At 43.7% G+C, this 18,301-nt stretch overlaps 1 protein-coding gene across 2 annotated transcripts in view; it reads left to right on the forward strand.

Annotated features, from left to right (window-relative positions):
• The window catches only part of COG7 (component of oligomeric golgi complex 7), a 47,033-nt gene that overhangs the window by 16,217 nt on the left and 12,515 nt on the right, over positions 1 to 18,301 (forward strand). For both annotated transcript variants that reach the window (XM_069485957.1, XM_069485958.1), the window contains 6 exons: positions 1,112 to 1,239; positions 2,499 to 2,653; positions 5,166 to 5,282; positions 7,281 to 7,346; positions 12,045 to 12,231; positions 14,200 to 14,340. In XM_069485957.1, coding sequence (XP_069342058.1) covers positions 1,112 to 1,239; positions 2,499 to 2,653; positions 5,166 to 5,282; positions 7,281 to 7,346; positions 12,045 to 12,231; positions 14,200 to 14,340 — 794 coding nt within the window. The remainder of the gene's footprint in view (positions 1 to 1,111; positions 1,240 to 2,498; positions 2,654 to 5,165; positions 5,283 to 7,280; positions 7,347 to 12,044; positions 12,232 to 14,199; positions 14,341 to 18,301) is intronic.

Consider the following 18,301-nt stretch of genomic DNA (forward strand, 5'->3'; position numbering starts at 1 on the left):
AGCATGTGACCACAGGGAACATGGGGCTTTTAGGAACTGGGAGAAGGCTGGGAGCTACAGGAAGAGCGAGGGAGGATGAGGCTGTAGAAGGAATAATAAAAATAGTTAGTGTTTACTGAATGCTTACCACATGTTAGACACACATTATTTCACGTAATTTCCACGAAACTCTCGTAAAATTGATGCCATAATTATCTTTTTATAGTTGAAGGAAACAGGCATAGAAAAGTTAAGTCATTTGCACGCAGTCAGTAGAGCTTTGATAGAAGAGCCGTGGCTCTTTAGCTACCACCATCTTTCCCTTCCTGAGATCATGCAATGCGGGGCTTTGTAGGTGATAGAAAAGATTTTGGACTCCAACTAAAGAGCAGTGGAAGGTAGTAAAAAGTTACAGGTAGGGCGGTAATGTGATCAGATTTCTATTGTGGGTTATTTTTCCGGCCTCAATGTCAAGGAGAAATTGGAGGGGACAAGAATGATGTCAGGAGATCAGTAAGTAGGCTGTTACATTTACCTGTTCCCTATCGAGATTGTTTCCTAAACTTTCTAATTCTGAGCAATGTTTCCATGAACATCCTTCTGTGTGCACTGTATCTGTATATTTGTTGATTTCTTTGGAATAATTCTTTGCAATTGAATTGCTGTTTCATAAAATATGTTTATATTTTTGATACAAATGAGTTTTAAATTTTTACGTGGTTGAACACAGGAATTTTTGGAATGCCTGGTGTATGGGGTATCCTGTTCAAGAACACTTGAAATGGAAAATATTCTTCCAACAGAGGCTTTTCTCTGTAGCAGATCTTCTTGAACCTGACCCTGATGACAGTTATCATTTGAAGGGATTCTTAACTATGATGGGTTGTGGGATTAAGGTGTTTTTGATAGTGTTTTAGGCAAACAGTGCACAAAGCCCAAATCTATCCAGATATTTACTGAACTGATTGTTGAAGAAGCTTCCATGAATAATAAAAGCAGATTAACAAAAATGGAGTCACCTCCAAAGATAAAATGGGAAAAGTTCTGGTAGAGCACCTCTCGCCTATTGCTTTCCAGCAATTAATTTCAGATTCTTTGTTCATTATTGTTTTTCATTTCTGATTCCCTAAAGATGAGCACAACCTGGTGAAAGTCACAGAGCTGGTGGATGCTGTGTATGGGCCGTACAGACTCTACCAGCTGAAGTATGGGGACATGGAGAAGAGCAACCTCCTCATTCAGATCAGCGCTGTGCCTTTGGTAATGTCACATTCTGTCCTGTTGCCATTTTGGAAGCATTCTGTTTGCCAGGTTCTACTAAGTGTGGCAGAAGGTTGGGGGTGGGATCAGGTGTGCAAAAAAGCAGGCTTTGTGTGCTTATGGTCTCTTGCAGTCCAAATTAAAATGAGGCCACGGATATGCTACCAATTTTCTATTTAAAATCCTCAATAAAGATTTGCTAAAATGCGAGGCTTACATCTTTTGGGGATAAGTCGATTATCTCCCTGATTTAGTAATTTCTTATTAAGGTGTTCTTTTGTTTAAGGAAGATATGCAAATGGGCACAGGAGCTTAGCATTCATAGTCAATGCTATAGGTGCAGGTTCACTGTGGGCATCAGGGTTGAAATCAAGGCCATTTCCATTGCAGATATTTCGTTTTCAAGTCATAAGGTTGTCTAGCATGAGGTAAGCCGACATTTAAGAATTGATCTCACAGAAGTTCAGATCTCTTGCCTCTTGCCATTTTCCTGTTTTCTAGGGATGTACCTAGAAAGTCTGTTACGCTTCAGTTACATTCTTGCCCCTGAAGGAAGCATTTTCCTTTTCCTACATTCTTTTAGGGCATCTGATATGGAGAACTTGAATCCTACCTTGAGAGCCAGAGGGAGAGATGCCATCTTTTTTTTTTGTTGTTGTTGTTGTTGTTGTTGTTGAGACAGGTCTCACTCTGTCACCCTGGCTAGAGTGTGGTGTCTTCATCATAGCTCACTGTAACCTCAAACTCTTGGGCTCAAATGATTCTCCTGCCTCAGCCTCCTGAGTAGCTGGGACTACAGGTGCATGCCAGAATGCGTGGCTGATTTTTCTATTTGTTATAGGGATGGGGTCTCGCTCTCACTCAGGCTGGTCTTGAGCTCCTGGCCTCAAGTGATCCTCCCACCTTAGCCTCCCAAAGTGCTATTATTATAGGGGTGAGCCACCACACCCAGCCTGAGATGCCATCTTAATAATCACAGGAAAATAAGAAAGAAATGAAAAATATTAGAATGAACTACACATTTGATCATGCTTTTTTGCCAGGAGTTAGTTAATTTCTGGGATCTCACTAACCACTTACACTGTTCTCCCCTGGCTCAACCTCTAGAAGATCTGTTACAATTTGGGACTATTTCTGATATCCCATTAAGTGATTTTACCACAGATGAGAGGGCTTAGAAGTTTCCCTTTATCCGAATGTTGTCTATTCAGGTAGTCTCAAGTCTGATGCGCTTTTGTTTGTCCGTATTTGCTGACCAGGAGCATGGGGAAGTGATTGACTGTGTGCAGGAGCTGAGCCACTCTGTGAAAAAGCTGTTTGGTCTGGCGTCTGCAGCTGTTGACAGATGTGCCAGATTCACGAATGGCCTGGGAACCCATGGCCTACAGGAAGCTCTGAAATCGCTCTTTGCCAAGTAAGGCCGGGGAGTCTGGAGGCAGGGCTGGCCACATTGGAGAAAAGTATCTGTCCCAATTAAAAACGCGTGTATTATGTGTTCCTGCTCTGAATCCTGTAGCAACACTTGCACCTGAGCCCAAGAAGATGTTCCTAAGAATGTTCATTGCAGCAATGTTTATAATAGTGGAACATCATCACAAAAATACAAAAATACAAAAAGATGTAAGAAAGTGAAAGTCTTCTTCCCTTCCTGCCTCCTTTAGTCCTTCTCCTCAGAAGTAAAAAGTTTTCAACATTTTGCTTTTAGTCTTCTAATTCTTCCCTCCAAACTTTAAAGATTTTTTTTGTTTATCAACTTTAAATATCATCTCTTGACTTTCCACTATGAAAAGTGAGGACTTGAGCTTTCGAAAGTAAGGGCTATCCCTCTCTTCCCCCTCTGCTTCTCTGAGCTCATTGTATTAAATAGTTTTATTTTTAGTTCTTCTGTTGGTTATTTTGATTACTTTGTTTTTAAAAATAATACATATCTGTATTAAACATTCAAACTGTATAAAAGGCTATCTGGTGAAACCAGGCTACCTTCTCTGGAAGGGAAGATTTTGACATTACCAAAATAGCTAATGGTGATAAAATTAGTCGGGGAAATTAGGTCAAAGTTAACTTGAGCAGGGTTCAAATGGGACATTGTTCAGTGGTGAGGAGGGGTTGGGGAAGGGCATCAGGGTGGCAGGGGTGGGGAGGATGGGGCACACAGGGGAGGCCGGAGTAGATTGCCCTACCTTGAACTCGGGTACAACATAGAATACAGCAGCCAACAGGGTGGTTCAAGAAGGAGGGGTGTGCAGGCTGTGATGGGTGCGTGGGCTCTGGAGTTGGGCCAGCCTGGGCTTAGATCCTGGCCAACTTACTAGCTGGGACCTTGGGCAGGTCAGGGCTCCTCTTTGAGTCTTGATGACTTTTCTCTGAGTAAATTGATGATAATAATATCTCCTTTCCATGGAGGTTGTGAATATTAACTGAAAGCATGTCATGAAAGCCCCTAACACAGCGACTCTCAGTTGGAAATGTGTATTGTGAGAGACAGTTGGAGGGTTTGAGGACAAAAATGGTGTGATAAAAGCCACACTTCGTTCTGAGATTTCACAATAAACCCATTTAGAATTCTGGACTGAGGGATAGTGAACTATAAAAAGCATTTGCATGTAGCTGTGCCCGTTGCTAAACAAAACTCCCCTTCCCCAAATGAGCTGCTGCCTGCCCACGTGGGGGCTCTGTCAAAGGAGCTGCAGAGGCTGTGGGTTGTTGGATGGCTGTATTCTTCTTATGCATATTTGTCATAGTTGCAGGGTGGTAACAGTTGTTTAACCTCCCACAGCTAAAGCACAATTATGCTCCTTAACATTCCCCTGTCAATTTGTCCTTGAGGCCCATCCCTCTCCCTTCAAAGACTTAATAACCCTAGAAAGCTGTCCCCTGTCTTGGTGCAAAGACAAGGTGCTGTCAGTGGGATTTTGGTTTCTGCAGCTTTCTGCTGTAAAGCCGGAAGGTCTTTGTAAAGGAATGGCAACATTCATTTGCAGTTAGTGGAGTGGTCTGAAGCAGTTTCTTCCACTTGGTTCTTTGAATGGCCTGTCTTTCCACCATACAGACTGACTTTTCAGGGCTGTGCCCTGGGCCATCATGTTCCGCTTTGCTCACCTGGAGCTTTGGTTTGGGAAGGGGGAGAGGCAGGGCTTCTTGTGCTGCACACCGATGTCACAGGTTCCTTGGCTTCCAGAGGACGTGACTCCACCCTTCATCCTCCTCACCCTCCCTCCCAGGGACATGCATTTATTTGTTCATGTTCCAAGAACTCTGTGCCCTTAGAAACAAAACCACCCCACAGCGGCTTTCATTTTATGCTTTTCAGAGAACTTTGGTATATTTTATTTATTTAATTTTATCATCACAACTACTCAGTGAGGCAATACAGAAGACACTTATTAAGTCTATTTTAAAGGCCCAGAGACACCAAGGTCCTTGCCCAAGGCTGCAGTGCACGTCTTTCATTCATTCATTCAGGGGCTATTTCCAGGTATCTCCTTTATGCCTAGCTCTATGCTAGTTCCTGGGAATATAATTATGAGCTACAGAGGACAGTCCCTGTTCTCACAACGCTTAAAGTCTAGCAACAGCAATAAACATTAAGCAAGTTATTTAATTATAGTGTGCAAAGTGCTATGAAGGAAAAGTATGTGTGTACAGCCAGAGCAAACAGCAGTCTGTGAGGGAGGGTCTCTGGCTTGCAGTCCACTTTCATACTCCTTTCTCCTTTAGCATCTCTCTTGAAGCTGCTCTGCCAGGTGATATAGGTGGTCTTGCCTTTTTGTGGTCAGAGGTGTACAGGTAGTCCCACGCCTCGGTGGGAGCCTCTAAAGATGTTCTCAAGGTCATTAGCAATTTGTCCAGAGCAGTAGAATTCCAGGTATCTTTAGAGTTGGGGAGTTGGTGATGACATCCTTGTCATGTTTTCCCTTTCCCTGTAGGTATGTGTCTGATTTCACCAATACTCTCCAGTCAATACGAAAGAAATGCAAACTTGATGACATTCCTCCCAACTCCCTTTTTCAAGAAGATTGGACGGCTTTTCAGAACTCCATTAGGTAAAGTGGGGGTTGTAATTTAAGCTTCTGCCTAATGTGATAAGAAAAAACGTGTATCATATAGTATGTAAAAATGATAAATGTGTTTGTGAGGGGTTCATTTTTTTTTCTTTCACTGCCTTTTTAAAAGCAAATACTCTAGACTCTAAAAACAAGCCAGTAAACAAAAACCCAACCAAGAAAAAGACCCCTCTAGCTCTTAAAATATTTTAAAAAGTTCTTTATCAATGCCTCATCTCCTTTAATGATTCAAATTTTTCAATATTTGGTGGAAGATTTTTTTCCCCCTTAGCCTATAGTTTTTATAGACCTAAAATAACTTAAAGCTTGTATTTTAGAAAATGCACAGCTGATTGGGTCCTATTGCTGGATCTGAAAACCATGATACTAAATGGTAAAGCAACGTTATTTGGCCTAGAAAGAGCCATATGAAAGTTCAGTGAAAGGCATTGACGTGATCTCTCAAGTGGTTGTTGGTGGCCAGATTCTGGGACAGCCTGTGTGACCTATGGGCCACTAGATAGACACCCTATTGGCCCAAGCCCCAAGGCCTGCTGGGAGTGTGATCAACAGTGGCTGAGAAGGTTTGGCCTTTGACATGTCTAGGCAGAAAGTGCAGACTGCTGGCCTGTGGCCAGATCTAACCTTTGGACATGTTTTATTTGATCATAGCATTTTTTAAAAAATTAGATTAGTTGCCACCATTTAAAAACTAGATTTAACATAATCCAGATTTCTAATGTCACTTACAAAATTAGGAGCTCTGGCAGTACTGGGCCTGCGTTATCACCATCATCCCCTGGGGCTGGCAGCCGAGTCTTGCCTAGCTGAGACTGGGGCATGTGTTTTCTGTTGTGCTGTGTTTCTCCCCTTTCCCACATGGTCTCACAACTACATGGTTAGGCTGAGATAAAAAGCAAGCTAGAAGTTTCTTTTCCTTAAAAACCATTCTTCATGGGTAAACGTTCTAAAGAGAGAAGCTGCTCTTCACCTGGCCCACGTCACCCACTTACATGTCTTCCCTGACCCCCGGCTTGGGTGATCCGTGCAGGGTACCCATGACACATGTAGTTCTCAGTGGTGGCCCATGCTGGAGCAGATCCAGACCCCCCGAGGGCTGTCAGGGCAGATCCAGGATCATTTTGGATTATTGCTTCATGGGGTATGTTCTGGACTTTTCTTTTTTTGATGAAATGTAATGGTCTAGATACTAACTGTATCCCTTTAATCTGTGGTGGCTTGGTACACTGGAAAATAATATGTACAAGTTTGTTCTGTTGCAACTGAGGGGAGTGGAATATTTTACTTTCTCATAAACCTTTCTTATGATGGAATGCCTAGATACCCTGGTGATGATAGGCACCTTTAGAGAAAGTTAAAAGTTAACTAGACTTAAGATGTTTTTAATCCTTGGATTTGTCCAGACATTATGAGTTTGGTGTTGAAGGACTCAGTGGCTGAAGTTTGAGGCCTGGCATAAAATTACTTGAAAATTAAAGAATCATAAATGTAGGTACGATGATCACTCAGGCTTACCTCTGAGAAACAAATGGATTAATCTTTATCTGCCTTTCATGTGATCAGACAGAGAGATACTTCTAGTATCAAAACAGTTTTCTGTGTCTTGCAAATAGCAGACATCTAACAAATGTTAAGTAATAAATTTTGATTTTAAAATTTTAGATAAAAAGTATTTCTACTCCATTTTCTCAAGAACAAAGCCCAGTATTTTGGAAATGTCAACTATTTGAGGTGGTGATGGATAGAATTATGATTCATAGCAGAGAGGCCAGTGATTTGGAAGTTATTAGAGGGGACCAGCATTTACCTGTTACATTAATTACTAATTAGTGAAACATTTCACTTTGGCCATCAGATGGTTAACTGTTTTCCCAGAACCCAGCACCACCAAAAGGAATGAATAGTTAGAATTTTTATGAATGAGAACAATGTTTGTCCAGCATTTGAAATACTTGAAGTGCTTTTTGTTTTGTTTAGGATAATAGCCACCTGTGGAGAGCTCTTGCGGCAGTGTGGGGACTTCGAGCAGCAGCTAGCAAACAGGTAGGAGAGAGGTGTCATTGTTTTCTAGTTCCTGGGGTTCCTGGTTGGGAGGACCTTGGTCTAGAACATAGTACAGCAAGAACAACATATGGTCAGATCTGAAAGTGGCAGGACTCAGGACTGTCTGTACCCAGATACAAGGTGTCCTTATTGTCATCATTAAACATTTATTGAGCACCTAAACAGGGCAAGCCTCTGTCTTGCTTGGCAGTGGTCACATGATTTTGGTTAGATACAGTGGTTTCAGCCTTAATGAGGAAATAGTACATGTTGTCTCCAAATTATGATTGGGCTGGGTTCTGACTGCTTGTTTGTAAGTCAATTGTTGGGACTCAAAATAAATTTCCCCATAGAAACAGTGTTACAGGTGGTGGTTAAGTCCCTGGAGCCAGCCCACAGAATGAGGATTAACCCAGACAGCCTGCCCTCTGGGTTCTGCAGAATTCTGTGCTGCCAAAGGGCCACGTATCAAAGGGGAATTTCTGGGGTCTGCCCTAGAAAAGTTTGTTCTACCCCCTTCCCCTCTTCCAATACCTTCCAGGGCTTTTACGTTGCCTGGAAGCATCCCCATCAGACTGTTTTACCCCTCAAAGGGCTCTAGCTTCCCAAATTTCCTTCTTTCTTTCAGCTAAATCTCGCTTTCTCTTGGTACAGCTGTCTCTGTTGTTCAGGAGTTAAAGGGAAGAAGTGTGTTTCTTACAGTCATTTGCTGGACCAGCAGTCCCTTAACCTTCTTCTAAGATGATTTTTTATTTCTCTAATGTAATCTCTGGGTGATGGAATTTGGGGCAGTAGTACACAGTGAAATGAAAGCTGAGGCCCAGTGGGGACTGGGTGGGAGACGGGGGTGAGTGGGGCTGGGTGGGAGGTGGGGGTGAGTTGCCAAGGAAGGTCAGACTAGCCTCGGAGTCCGCGAGCTGTTGGCTCTGTCTGCTTCTCATGACTCTTCCTTCGTTTCTGAGTCCATGGACTATCTTCAAGTCCAAGATTTTTTGTGATGGTTCTCATTGTGGGGAAATTCTTGTGGCAAGGTAGAATCGGAACAGCTGTTGCTGTGCCTAACTCCCAAACGCCCAGCACAGAAATTATGTGACTTTGTGGAGTGAATAAAACCAAAGCAGCACAGGCCTCCAGTGGAATCTGTGTAAATAATACAGATGAGGTGAACGGCACACTCTCCACCACGTGCACGCAGTGAGAGGAGCGTGTGGTGGAGGGGTGAGGAGGTCCCGGTTAGTCACGGAGGACTCCCAAGACGAGGTGAAAATTTAGCACTTAGATATTTAAAAGAAATATGGGTAGCTTACTATTTTCTTAATTATAATAGTTCGTTGCAAAAATCAAAATAGTTCACAAGTGTACAAAATAAAAACTAAAAGTCTACATACTCTAAAAACCCTTCTCTCTAGAAAAAACATTAATAGTTTCCCCCTCCCCCACTCTTTAGCATTTATTAAGTTATGTGAATTAACTCATTAATCCTCCCAGTGGCTGAAGAGGTAGGTACTCTTCTTATCCCTGTTTTACAGATAGAGGAACATTGAGGCGTAGACTTTGGCATAGGTAATAGTTTTTTAGGTAAAAAGAAATTATTTATGGAAAAGCTGTGTCTGAGAGGCAGTGATTTGAACCTTGACATCCCTGAGTCATCGGAGTGCCCTTTCTCTCGGATCAGTATCTGCCTGTAGACTTGTGTTTCTCTACCTGTGTGTGTATCAGACACTTTTCCATAACAGGACACACATCTTCCCTCATCTTTTAATGAAGGCAAATATTACATTCCAAAGGGCAAGGAAGGATCTAGTTAGGAGGACAAATGGGGACATGATAGATGAAAGATGAGTCTCTCAAACTACATTTTGCAGCCCAGAGAGGCCAAAAACCTGGCTGAGCTTTGGTGTGGGAGAAGAGCAACCTGGGTGTCTCCAAGGGAGCCTTTGAAAGAGATGATGTCATCCTGGAAGCGCTGGGCAGGAAAGGGACAGTCACCATCTGTGTTGTCTGGGAGGCTGCACAGCACGTGTGTGGCGCCGGCCTGTAAAGCTTATCTTATCTCCCCATCAATCTCACCTGCAGAACCCAGACTCCAACCAAGGACCACTCCCCGCCAGCAGATGGGCAGCAGAAGCAATAGCTCAGAACACTCTAGACTGCTTCAGCCACAAGATTGACATTGGCTGCTGTCCTTTTGTGATTTATGGGCTGAGTAAAGCAGGGCTGGGTTGAAACCTCACCTGAGAGATTTCTCTTGTCCTGGGCAACTTGGGCAAGATGTAGGGAAATTGCTGTGGCTACTCTGTACTTTCTTAGTACCCACTGTTTACTTTAGGAACAGTGGTATTTTCAGCAGGATAGGGTCTTGGTGGGACAGTTTTATGAGACAGTCAGGTTTTGGGAATCCAAGATAAATTCCCAAGTTTCCATGGCTGAGGAGTAGGTAAAAAAACTTGGCATGAAAAGGAAATGAATTGAGGAAATAGGTGGAATTGTAATGTTCCTTGCTCTGTGCACACTCAGTGTATTCTCCTGGCACAGCAACAAGCATGTTGGTGCATATTGGACTCCCCTGTTTAATCTCTGAGCTTCTCCAGGGCAAGGACTGTGTTTAATTACCTGATATCCCCAAGCCCGAGCTTAGAGCGCATTACAGTGATGAGAAAACATTTCTTTAATGAATGAAGGAATCAAGTATTCATTTCAGTAAAGTTTAGTTCACAATACTAGTAAATGCAAATACTGTAATGGAATATCAGATGCTAATGACCAGATCATCTAGATGCCATTAGTACCTTGGGGTTGGAGTTGTATTTATTCTGACATTTTAAACTACGTGCTTTACTACTTAAAACATTTCCAACATACCTAGTTTTCTTCACTTTGGACGGCAGGTGGATACAGTGAGGTCAGTTTCCTCCAAGCTGCCTGAGACTGAAACACATACTGCAGTAAACCTTTTGCAGGAGAGCTGACTCCCCAGAGGGCAAACCCAGGTCATTATCATTCTGCAGTTACTGAGCACATCCTTGTGCCAGGCACTGTGCTAGGTGCATACTAGGAATTCAGAGGCGAAGAACACTCTGTGTTTTGTCCTCACCATCTAATGGGAGAGAAATGAGACAGCACGTGATAAATTAATAGCAGAGGCAAGAGGCTGATGGGAGTGCCTAGTAGGGGCGTCAGGAAAGGCTTGGCAGAGGAGAAGCCCTGGGGACAAGTCTTGGAAGAAGTAGGATTTCCCCCAGCCACAGGGGAGGGGAGAGCATTTCAGAGAGAGGGAGCATGTGAGCAAGACATGCAAGTGTGGAAAGCCTGGTGTGTGGGGTGAGGTTGGTGGGCAGTTGGATGAGTAGTGGGGACGTTTGTAAGGGTTTGAGGGCTTTAGCCATGGAGGGACCTGGGTGCCATGTCTAGGCATGCTTAGCTTTATCTTGGGGAACTGAGGTATCTTCCGGAAAAAGACAAAATCAAATTTGCCTTTTGGAAAGATCGTTCCACTAAGCTTTAGGAGGACAGAGTAAGTGGAACATGGCAGGACTAGAGGAAGGGAAGCTCCAGTTGGGAGGCTGCTGCCCTCCAGACAAGAACTAGTGAAGACTGGCAGTAAGGCAGTGGCAGGGACTGGCTACAGTTTGGCAGACGACAGGCCCAGTCAAAATTACTGGTAGGCTCAAGCAACAGGAAAAACTAGACCTTAATAGCAGAGTCAGGTAGCCATTTGTGTTGGCAATGGTTCCTGAAGAAGGTCTTATCCCCAGGATTTATTTGCAAGTACAGGCATTCCTTGACAAACTCAGGGCATCTGATCTGTTTTTGAAAAATTTGGGTGTGACCTAAAAACTGCTATGTCCAAAGTAATTTTTTCATAAGAAATTACAGTAAAGGAGGGATCGGGATTAGCCCCACTGGGATATATTACTCTTCTCTTGTTACATCTGTTCTGTTTGTATAATTCTGGACACATTGAAGTATGTGGATGAATGGTAAAGTTGGGCTAAGGAAAAACAGAGTGGAGGATTTTGAGCATCAAGGGAAGGTCATTCTTGTTAGAGGTAGAGCTTCACCTTCCCCAGCAGTGCTAGACATTGATGATCGGTAGAACCTCCTCTAGGCGTTTTATTTTTTCTTGAAGAAACTGGAAACTACTAGCTTCTCAGTTGAGCCCTAAACCGCAAAAGTAAACTTCACAGTGGTGATGAGCACAAACAGCACACAAGGTCAGCGTGTGGGACAGGTGAGTCCGGTGGGTACAGAGCTGCTGTCACTGCTCTCCAGGGACCAGCCAGCCTGCCATCCTGCCCAGCGGTCTCTGTGATGGTGGTGCTGGTCGCTCACTATGGCATTTGACTGTCCCTCACTGTACTGCTCATATAATAAGAAAGGTCTACATAGAAAGTACACTGTGTTCCAGATTGTATTCAACTGAGAACTGCCCTGTGTAGGCTGTCTGTCATATTAGGGGGATGACATATTCTGGTGGCATGAGTGTTAAATAGTTTTTACACATGCTTTTTATTGTGCACCTGAGGTCCAGCTCACTCCTAAAGGATGAAGGATGTTTCCATTTCCTTACAAACTGGACCTTAATTCAATCTGCCTCATGGGGATATCCTGGAATTTAGTAAGGAGCGATCTAACTGCTCCAAGAAGACAGTTCCATACAAATAGCTCAGGGCATAATGGTCTTCACTTTCATTACAGGATTTTGTCCACAGCTGGGAAATATCTGCCTGACCCCTGTGGCCCTTGGAGCCTGGCTGGTTTTCAGGATAGTATCTTGACAGACAAGAAGAGCTCTGCTAAGAACCCATGGCAAGAATATAATTACCTCCAGAAAGATAACCCTGCTGAATATGCCAAGTTAATGGAAATACTTTACAACCTCAAGGTATGAGGCCAGATGGCATTCTTGCAAATGAAAGCTTTCCCCTTGTCACTTACCCTCTCCCTCTCCGGGACCCAGGCTTTCTGGCTTTGTGTATGGGCCCCGGGCTTTGTGGCATGACCTGTGGCCACTTCTCTGTGTCATTTATGTTGGGGTTTTAAGGTGCTAATAAACTAAACTGGGTTGAAACCCCTTGAGATATAGATGTAGGAGTTAGATAGATGGATCTTTACTACTGATAAAAGCCGGTGTAGAGAATGTGACTTTAGATGTACGGCCAGAGGGGCTTGCTGTCCATCACTCCAGAGTTAAACTTGTCAACCGATAGGCAGAGCTGGACAGCCCCTGGACCCCATGTGGGCTTAGCTCCCTTTTATTCAGTGGCAGAGAGGGGGACCAGATGTGTACTGCTTGCCGGCAACCAGAACCCATAAGAGAGGACCCCAACTCAGTAGTCGGAGAAGTCACTCCTCTTCTCCAAGGGAGGAACCAGGAGTGGCGAGTCCCCAGGAGCCTGCTCTACTGCAAGTTCCTCCCCATGGAAACACGAGGACTTGGGGACTTGGGGATAGGTGTTTCCTCTTGGGGGTTTTTTTTTTTTTTTTTTTTTTTTTTTTTTGAGACAGAGTCTCACTCTGTTGCCCAGGCTAGAGTGCCGTGGTGTCAGCCTAGCTCTCAGCAACCTCAAACTCTTGGGCTCAAGCGATCCTTCTGCCTCAGCCTTCCGAGCAGGTGGAACTACAGGCATGCACCACCATGCCTGGGTAATTTTTTCTATATATTTTTTTTAGTTGTCCATATGATTTCTTTCTATTTTTTTAGTAGAGAAGGGGTCTCGCTCTTGCTCAGGCTGGTCTCGAACTCCTGAGCTCAAATGATCCACCCACCTCGGCCTCCCAGAGTGCTAGGATTACAGGCATGAGCCACCATGCCTGGCTGGTTTTTTTGTTTCAACTCTTGGTTTGTCCTAGTTTGACTTTGAGCTTTGGGCCCCTTGGGGTCCAGGGACAGGAGAACTTCCCAACAAATGGGATAAGCCACACAGCTCCTTGGCTTCCAAGGCTATAAGAAGGCCATGGGCATCCTTTCTAGAACCATCCCCCTTCCTTCCTTGTCTGGCTTGAGCTCACGTATTGGGGATAGGCAGAGGAGACAATGCTATTCCAGCAGCAGGAAATGCAGTCTCAAATTATCTAGGGCCTAGAGCTCTGGGAGTGAGCCGCACAGGGTGCCTGGACATGTTTGAGGCTTCAGTGTTACCCTCCCAGGTCTCCGCTTCTCTCTGCACCCTCACCCACCAACTGGCTGCACTGAGCTTGACAAACATGCTCCTTACAGCAATTCTGTAAACTCATTCATCTGTGCTTCTGCGATTAAGTTAAAGCAACTCTGTTTATCTTTATTGCTAATCTGATTTATGTCTGTTGTAATCAGTTCATTTATAATAGCCAAACTAAGGTTACATTTTCCAACTTTGTATTTTCTCAGGCTGTTTGGAATTCCTTGGGACTCACACAGGTTGTACATACTCTAGCTTTCAGTCGAGTATAATTGACCTGACCTCCCTGGGAATCGTCATTCTTTTGTTTATACCTGAAGCTTCTGATCTTTTTCTCCCTCCTCCTCTGTCCCTGAGGGATGGTCACAGGTTAATTTTTCCTAAACTGCCAATCCGTGAGCTCATGTTAGCTTAAATGCATCAGGATCACCTGGGAAAGTGAGTTAAAAGTGTCGATTCCTGGGTTCCAACCCTGATGGTCTCAGATTCAGTAGTTCTGGGGTGGAGCTTGTGAATCTGTAGTTCAGCACATTTCCCAAGGGGGTCCGGGGGTACAGCCAGGTTTGGGAACCCCTATTGTATAGACTCTCTCTCACTATTTTTTCTCGGTGATTTTTCAAAATGTTTAACTAGCTAATACCTTGGTTGGATTTAGGGCCTAACAAACCGCCTTTTGCATTTTCTCGTCTTAGGAAAAAGGGTCAAGTAATCACAACCTGCTGTCTTCGTCTCGGGCGGCCCTGACTCAGCTTAACCAGCAGGCGCACCAGCTGGCCTTCGATTCCGTGTTCCTGCGCATCAGACAGCAGCTGTTACTCATTTCCAAGATGGACGTGAGTTTCCCGCTGACCACAGTGATTTCCGCCCCGGGTCCTACCTTCTGCTGAAGCCTATTGAGTGTAGGCTTAACCCCCCGTGCCCCAAGAGCTTTGGGAGGATCCAACTTTAACTCTCCTGGGCCAGAAAGAGTCAACTCATTGCTTACATTGAATTTCTTATCTTAACTGTAGTTACTGTGATACTTTATTTATAGGCTGTTTCTTAGGATTATTAAAATTGCTCGATTAACTTTCCCCATTTGGAGCTTAGCTCAGCCTTCTCAGGGAGAAGTCAGGGAGATTATGTGCTGCTGCATAGGTTAGGCCAGGTCAGAAGTGCTCATTGTCTTTGGAGATTGAATTGTTTTCATGCCACATGAAATGTTTCTGGAGACTTGGTTCTGGAACTTAGGAGAGCACCTTATCAGAATTAATCTTGGTTTTTGAGGAGGCTTTGGAAGGTCCCGCTACTTTCTTTCCTTGATACTTTCCTATGTGGCTGTTTCTGGAGTCATCTCACCTTCCTTGCCTTGCACCCTCTTCTCTTCTCTGCTGCTTGTCCTTGATTTCTTTTTCAAGGCGTTGCCTCTCAGTCATATTTTCTCCACTTGCTGTCTTTCCCCTGGTCCAGATCTTGCCACTTTCCTTTTGGATTACCGGGTGGGACAGCGCTTACTGACTGCTCAAGTCCATGTGGATCCCCGTTATGGACCTTTAATAACCAGAGATCCTTTCGGGAAACAACAAGAACTCGTATGGCATGATTACAAGTTCTTTGCTTTCTGCTGCCCTCTAGAAAGCCTGCCAGGCTGGAAGTCCAGGGCCACTGCATGGCATTGGTCAGTTCTCTTCCCCTCTCTGGGTCTCAGGGTTTCCATCCATAAAATGACTCTGTTTAACTACATGATTTTGAGGTTCTCTCTATCCCTGACATTCTGTGATTTTCACTATTTATGATTTCTCTGTGCAAAATGCCATGAGGTCTACTCCAATCAGATTTTGCTTTTCTAGCATGGAGGGGGAGGGTAAAACTGGAGTAGAAATGGTGTGGACAGACCACAGCTATGCCGTGGGAAGTAGTCAGTCCTGGGCCCCACCCATACACGATCTCGGTGCCTTGCATGACTGAGGTCATTCATTCCTCTGCGAGCCTCTGTTTTCTCATCTTTATGATGGGGCTACAATAATTCTCACCATATATATGAGTAAGGACTAAATGAGATTTTGTATATGATAAAATTTAGCACAGGACTGGCCACAGGGTGAATGCTTAATAAGTGGTAGTTTTCTTCCTTTCTGTGATTTTCATTTTTTAAGAGGTGTGACTTACTTGGTTTTTTAAAAATAAAAATTATATATATTTGTTTTCAGAAATTCAAGCAATATAGGAAAGTACAAAGAAAAAATACAATAAATCCCTTCACAATCCCACCATCTAGAAATAATCAGTGTAAGCATTTGGTGTCCAGCAATTCAGACATCTCTTCATTCGCACTCATAGGCCTGTTAAAGGCTGAATGGGCATCTATAGACAGAGCCATAGGAAGAAGTGGGATTATACTATGCATGCTATTTTTAAAAAAAAAAACAAAATGTGTATAATATAATTATATTTGAAATTAACTAGAAAAAGAGAAACTAAATGAAACCAAAGGAATTGTTGAATTTGAGGTAATTGTTTCTTCTTCACAAAAGATATTAGTTCCCAGATCTCTCCAAGGTTAAGAAAAGAAATTATGAAAGCTGCTAAGAGATTGGAGTCATATTGGAGTCATTGCTTTTTGTTAATCATGTTTCCCTTTTAGATTGATACTGATTCAGCCGCTCTGGAAGATGAGAGGATTAGCATTCCTCATACTTCTCATCTCCCCTCCCCGACTCCAGATTTGATTGTTGTATTATTTTTATTTTGTCAAAGCTTAAGATACTGACCTTCTGTTCTGAAACCCTAATTCTCCCAGTTATTTAGTCTTAGTTCTGCATTTAAACAGGCTGAGTGCTTCCCACCTGTCCTCCTTCCTCTACTTCTGCATTCCAGAGTTCATTATTATGATTCGGGTTTGGTCACTTGGCTCTCACCTTCTCACTCGGGCTTCCCCGCAATGCTGCAGGCCCTTGGGAATGGACACGGGCGGCTCTGGAGATTAGGAGGGCTTCTCCGAGGGTGCAGCACACAATACAAAGGCAAACACTCCGGCCTTAAGGATTTGAAAATTAAACCCTGGTCATTAAATGTTTGTTTTCAACATTGGCTGGTAAATTGTAGTGCTCTTTTATATTACAAGCCTATAAACCAACACTGTATTCAATTTCAGAATAGATTATTGAAGTTTACCTGTTTTACCTGGTGACAGATGAAGGGCATTTTAAGTAAATTTTGAATTAAAAAATAATCTACAGGATTTCCCTATTGCCCTCTTCAAGTGCACTCCTCTGCCTGCTTCTTTTTTTTTTGAGACAGAGTCTCACTTTGTCTCACGGGTACAGTGCAGCAACATCATCATAGCTCACTGCAACCTTAAACTCCTGGACTCAAGTGATCCTCCTGCCTCAGCCTCCCACGTATCTGGGACTACAGGCATGTGCCACCATGCCCGGCAAATTTTTTCTATTTTTAGTAGAGATGGGGTCTGGCTCTTGCTCAGGCTGTTCTTGAACCCCTGACCTCAAATGATCCTCCCTTCTTGGCCTCCCAGAATGCTAGGATTACAGGCGTGAGCCACCACGCCCAGCCTTCTGCCTGCTTCTTAAGCCCCTCCTAATTGAAGCTTCTGTGTCTCGCCCTTCTTCCAAACTTCTTTTCTGTGATCATGTACTGACATTGCTCCTCCCGCCTGCTCTCTGAAGCCTTTTCCCAGGGCCTCCGGGTCATGGTGCTTGTCCTCTGATGGATTGCGGTGACACTGGTCTTTGCCCCATGCTCCTGGTCTCTTGGGAGCTATTGCTCCTCCCACCAGCTCGCTTCCCCACCTCCCACCACCTCTGCCCCCTGCTGTACCCTTCTTTGCCCACAAACCACCAAGTGTTCTTGTTTCTTCCTTTTCTGTGTGTCTCCCACCTGTTTCCATGGCCACCACCCTAGTGCAGGTTCTCATCAGCTCTGATCTGTTTTTGAGCTTTTCATCTGCCTCCCCCATTCCCCCAATCCTCCTCAGGGCCACTACACTCATCTTCATAAAGCATCACTCTCATTTTTTCCTCTCCATTCACAAGCCTCCCCTGGCTCCCCAGGGCTAGTCTGATAGTCTGTTTTTTTAAAACTTTCTTACAGACATTTTCAAACATATGCAAAAGTAGAGAGAAGAATACAAAGAACTCTATACTCATCACCCTGCTTCAACGATTACCAAGTCCTGGCCATCCTATTTCATATATACTCACTTATCTAAAATATAAGGACTCTAAAAATAATCTTGATACCATAATCATCCCTAAAAAAGTAAAAGAAAAATAATTCCTTAATATCATCAATCAGTGTTCAAGTTTCCAGTTGTTTTATAAATGTCATAATTTATTTTAACTGTTTAAATCAGGATCCAGGATTTATTGGGATATGTCTTTTCTGTCTTTTTTGAACTATAGATTTCCCGTTCATCCCTCTTTCACTCTCTCTCTTTTTTTTCCCCTTGCAATTTATTTGTTGAAAGTTAGGCCTTTGCTTAGCTTGGAGTTCAGAGCTATGCATTCTCCCTCCACCCTTGTTTCTACCTTTGTGCACCACATACATCCTGTGGTCACTCCTTTCTAATCACTCTGAGCTCTTGCTCCTCTAAACTCTTATTGTATAAAACCTTGCATCTGACACAGAACTCTAGAAATGGAAGGCTGGGCTGCAGGTGTGTGCGCATTGCAGGGAGAAGGGAGGAGAGAGAACAGGATGGAGAGTGTGAGGGTATGCAGAGTGGGAGTGTGTCAGAGGGTCTTGCTTCTCCAAGTAGCTTCTGGAGAGCAAGGACCACGTCTTACATTTCTTTGT

Source organism: Eulemur rufifrons, chromosome 14, assembly GCF_041146395.1.
Source record: "Eulemur rufifrons isolate Redbay chromosome 14, OSU_ERuf_1, whole genome shotgun sequence".
Taxonomy (NCBI): domain Eukaryota; kingdom Metazoa; phylum Chordata; class Mammalia; order Primates; family Lemuridae; genus Eulemur; species Eulemur rufifrons.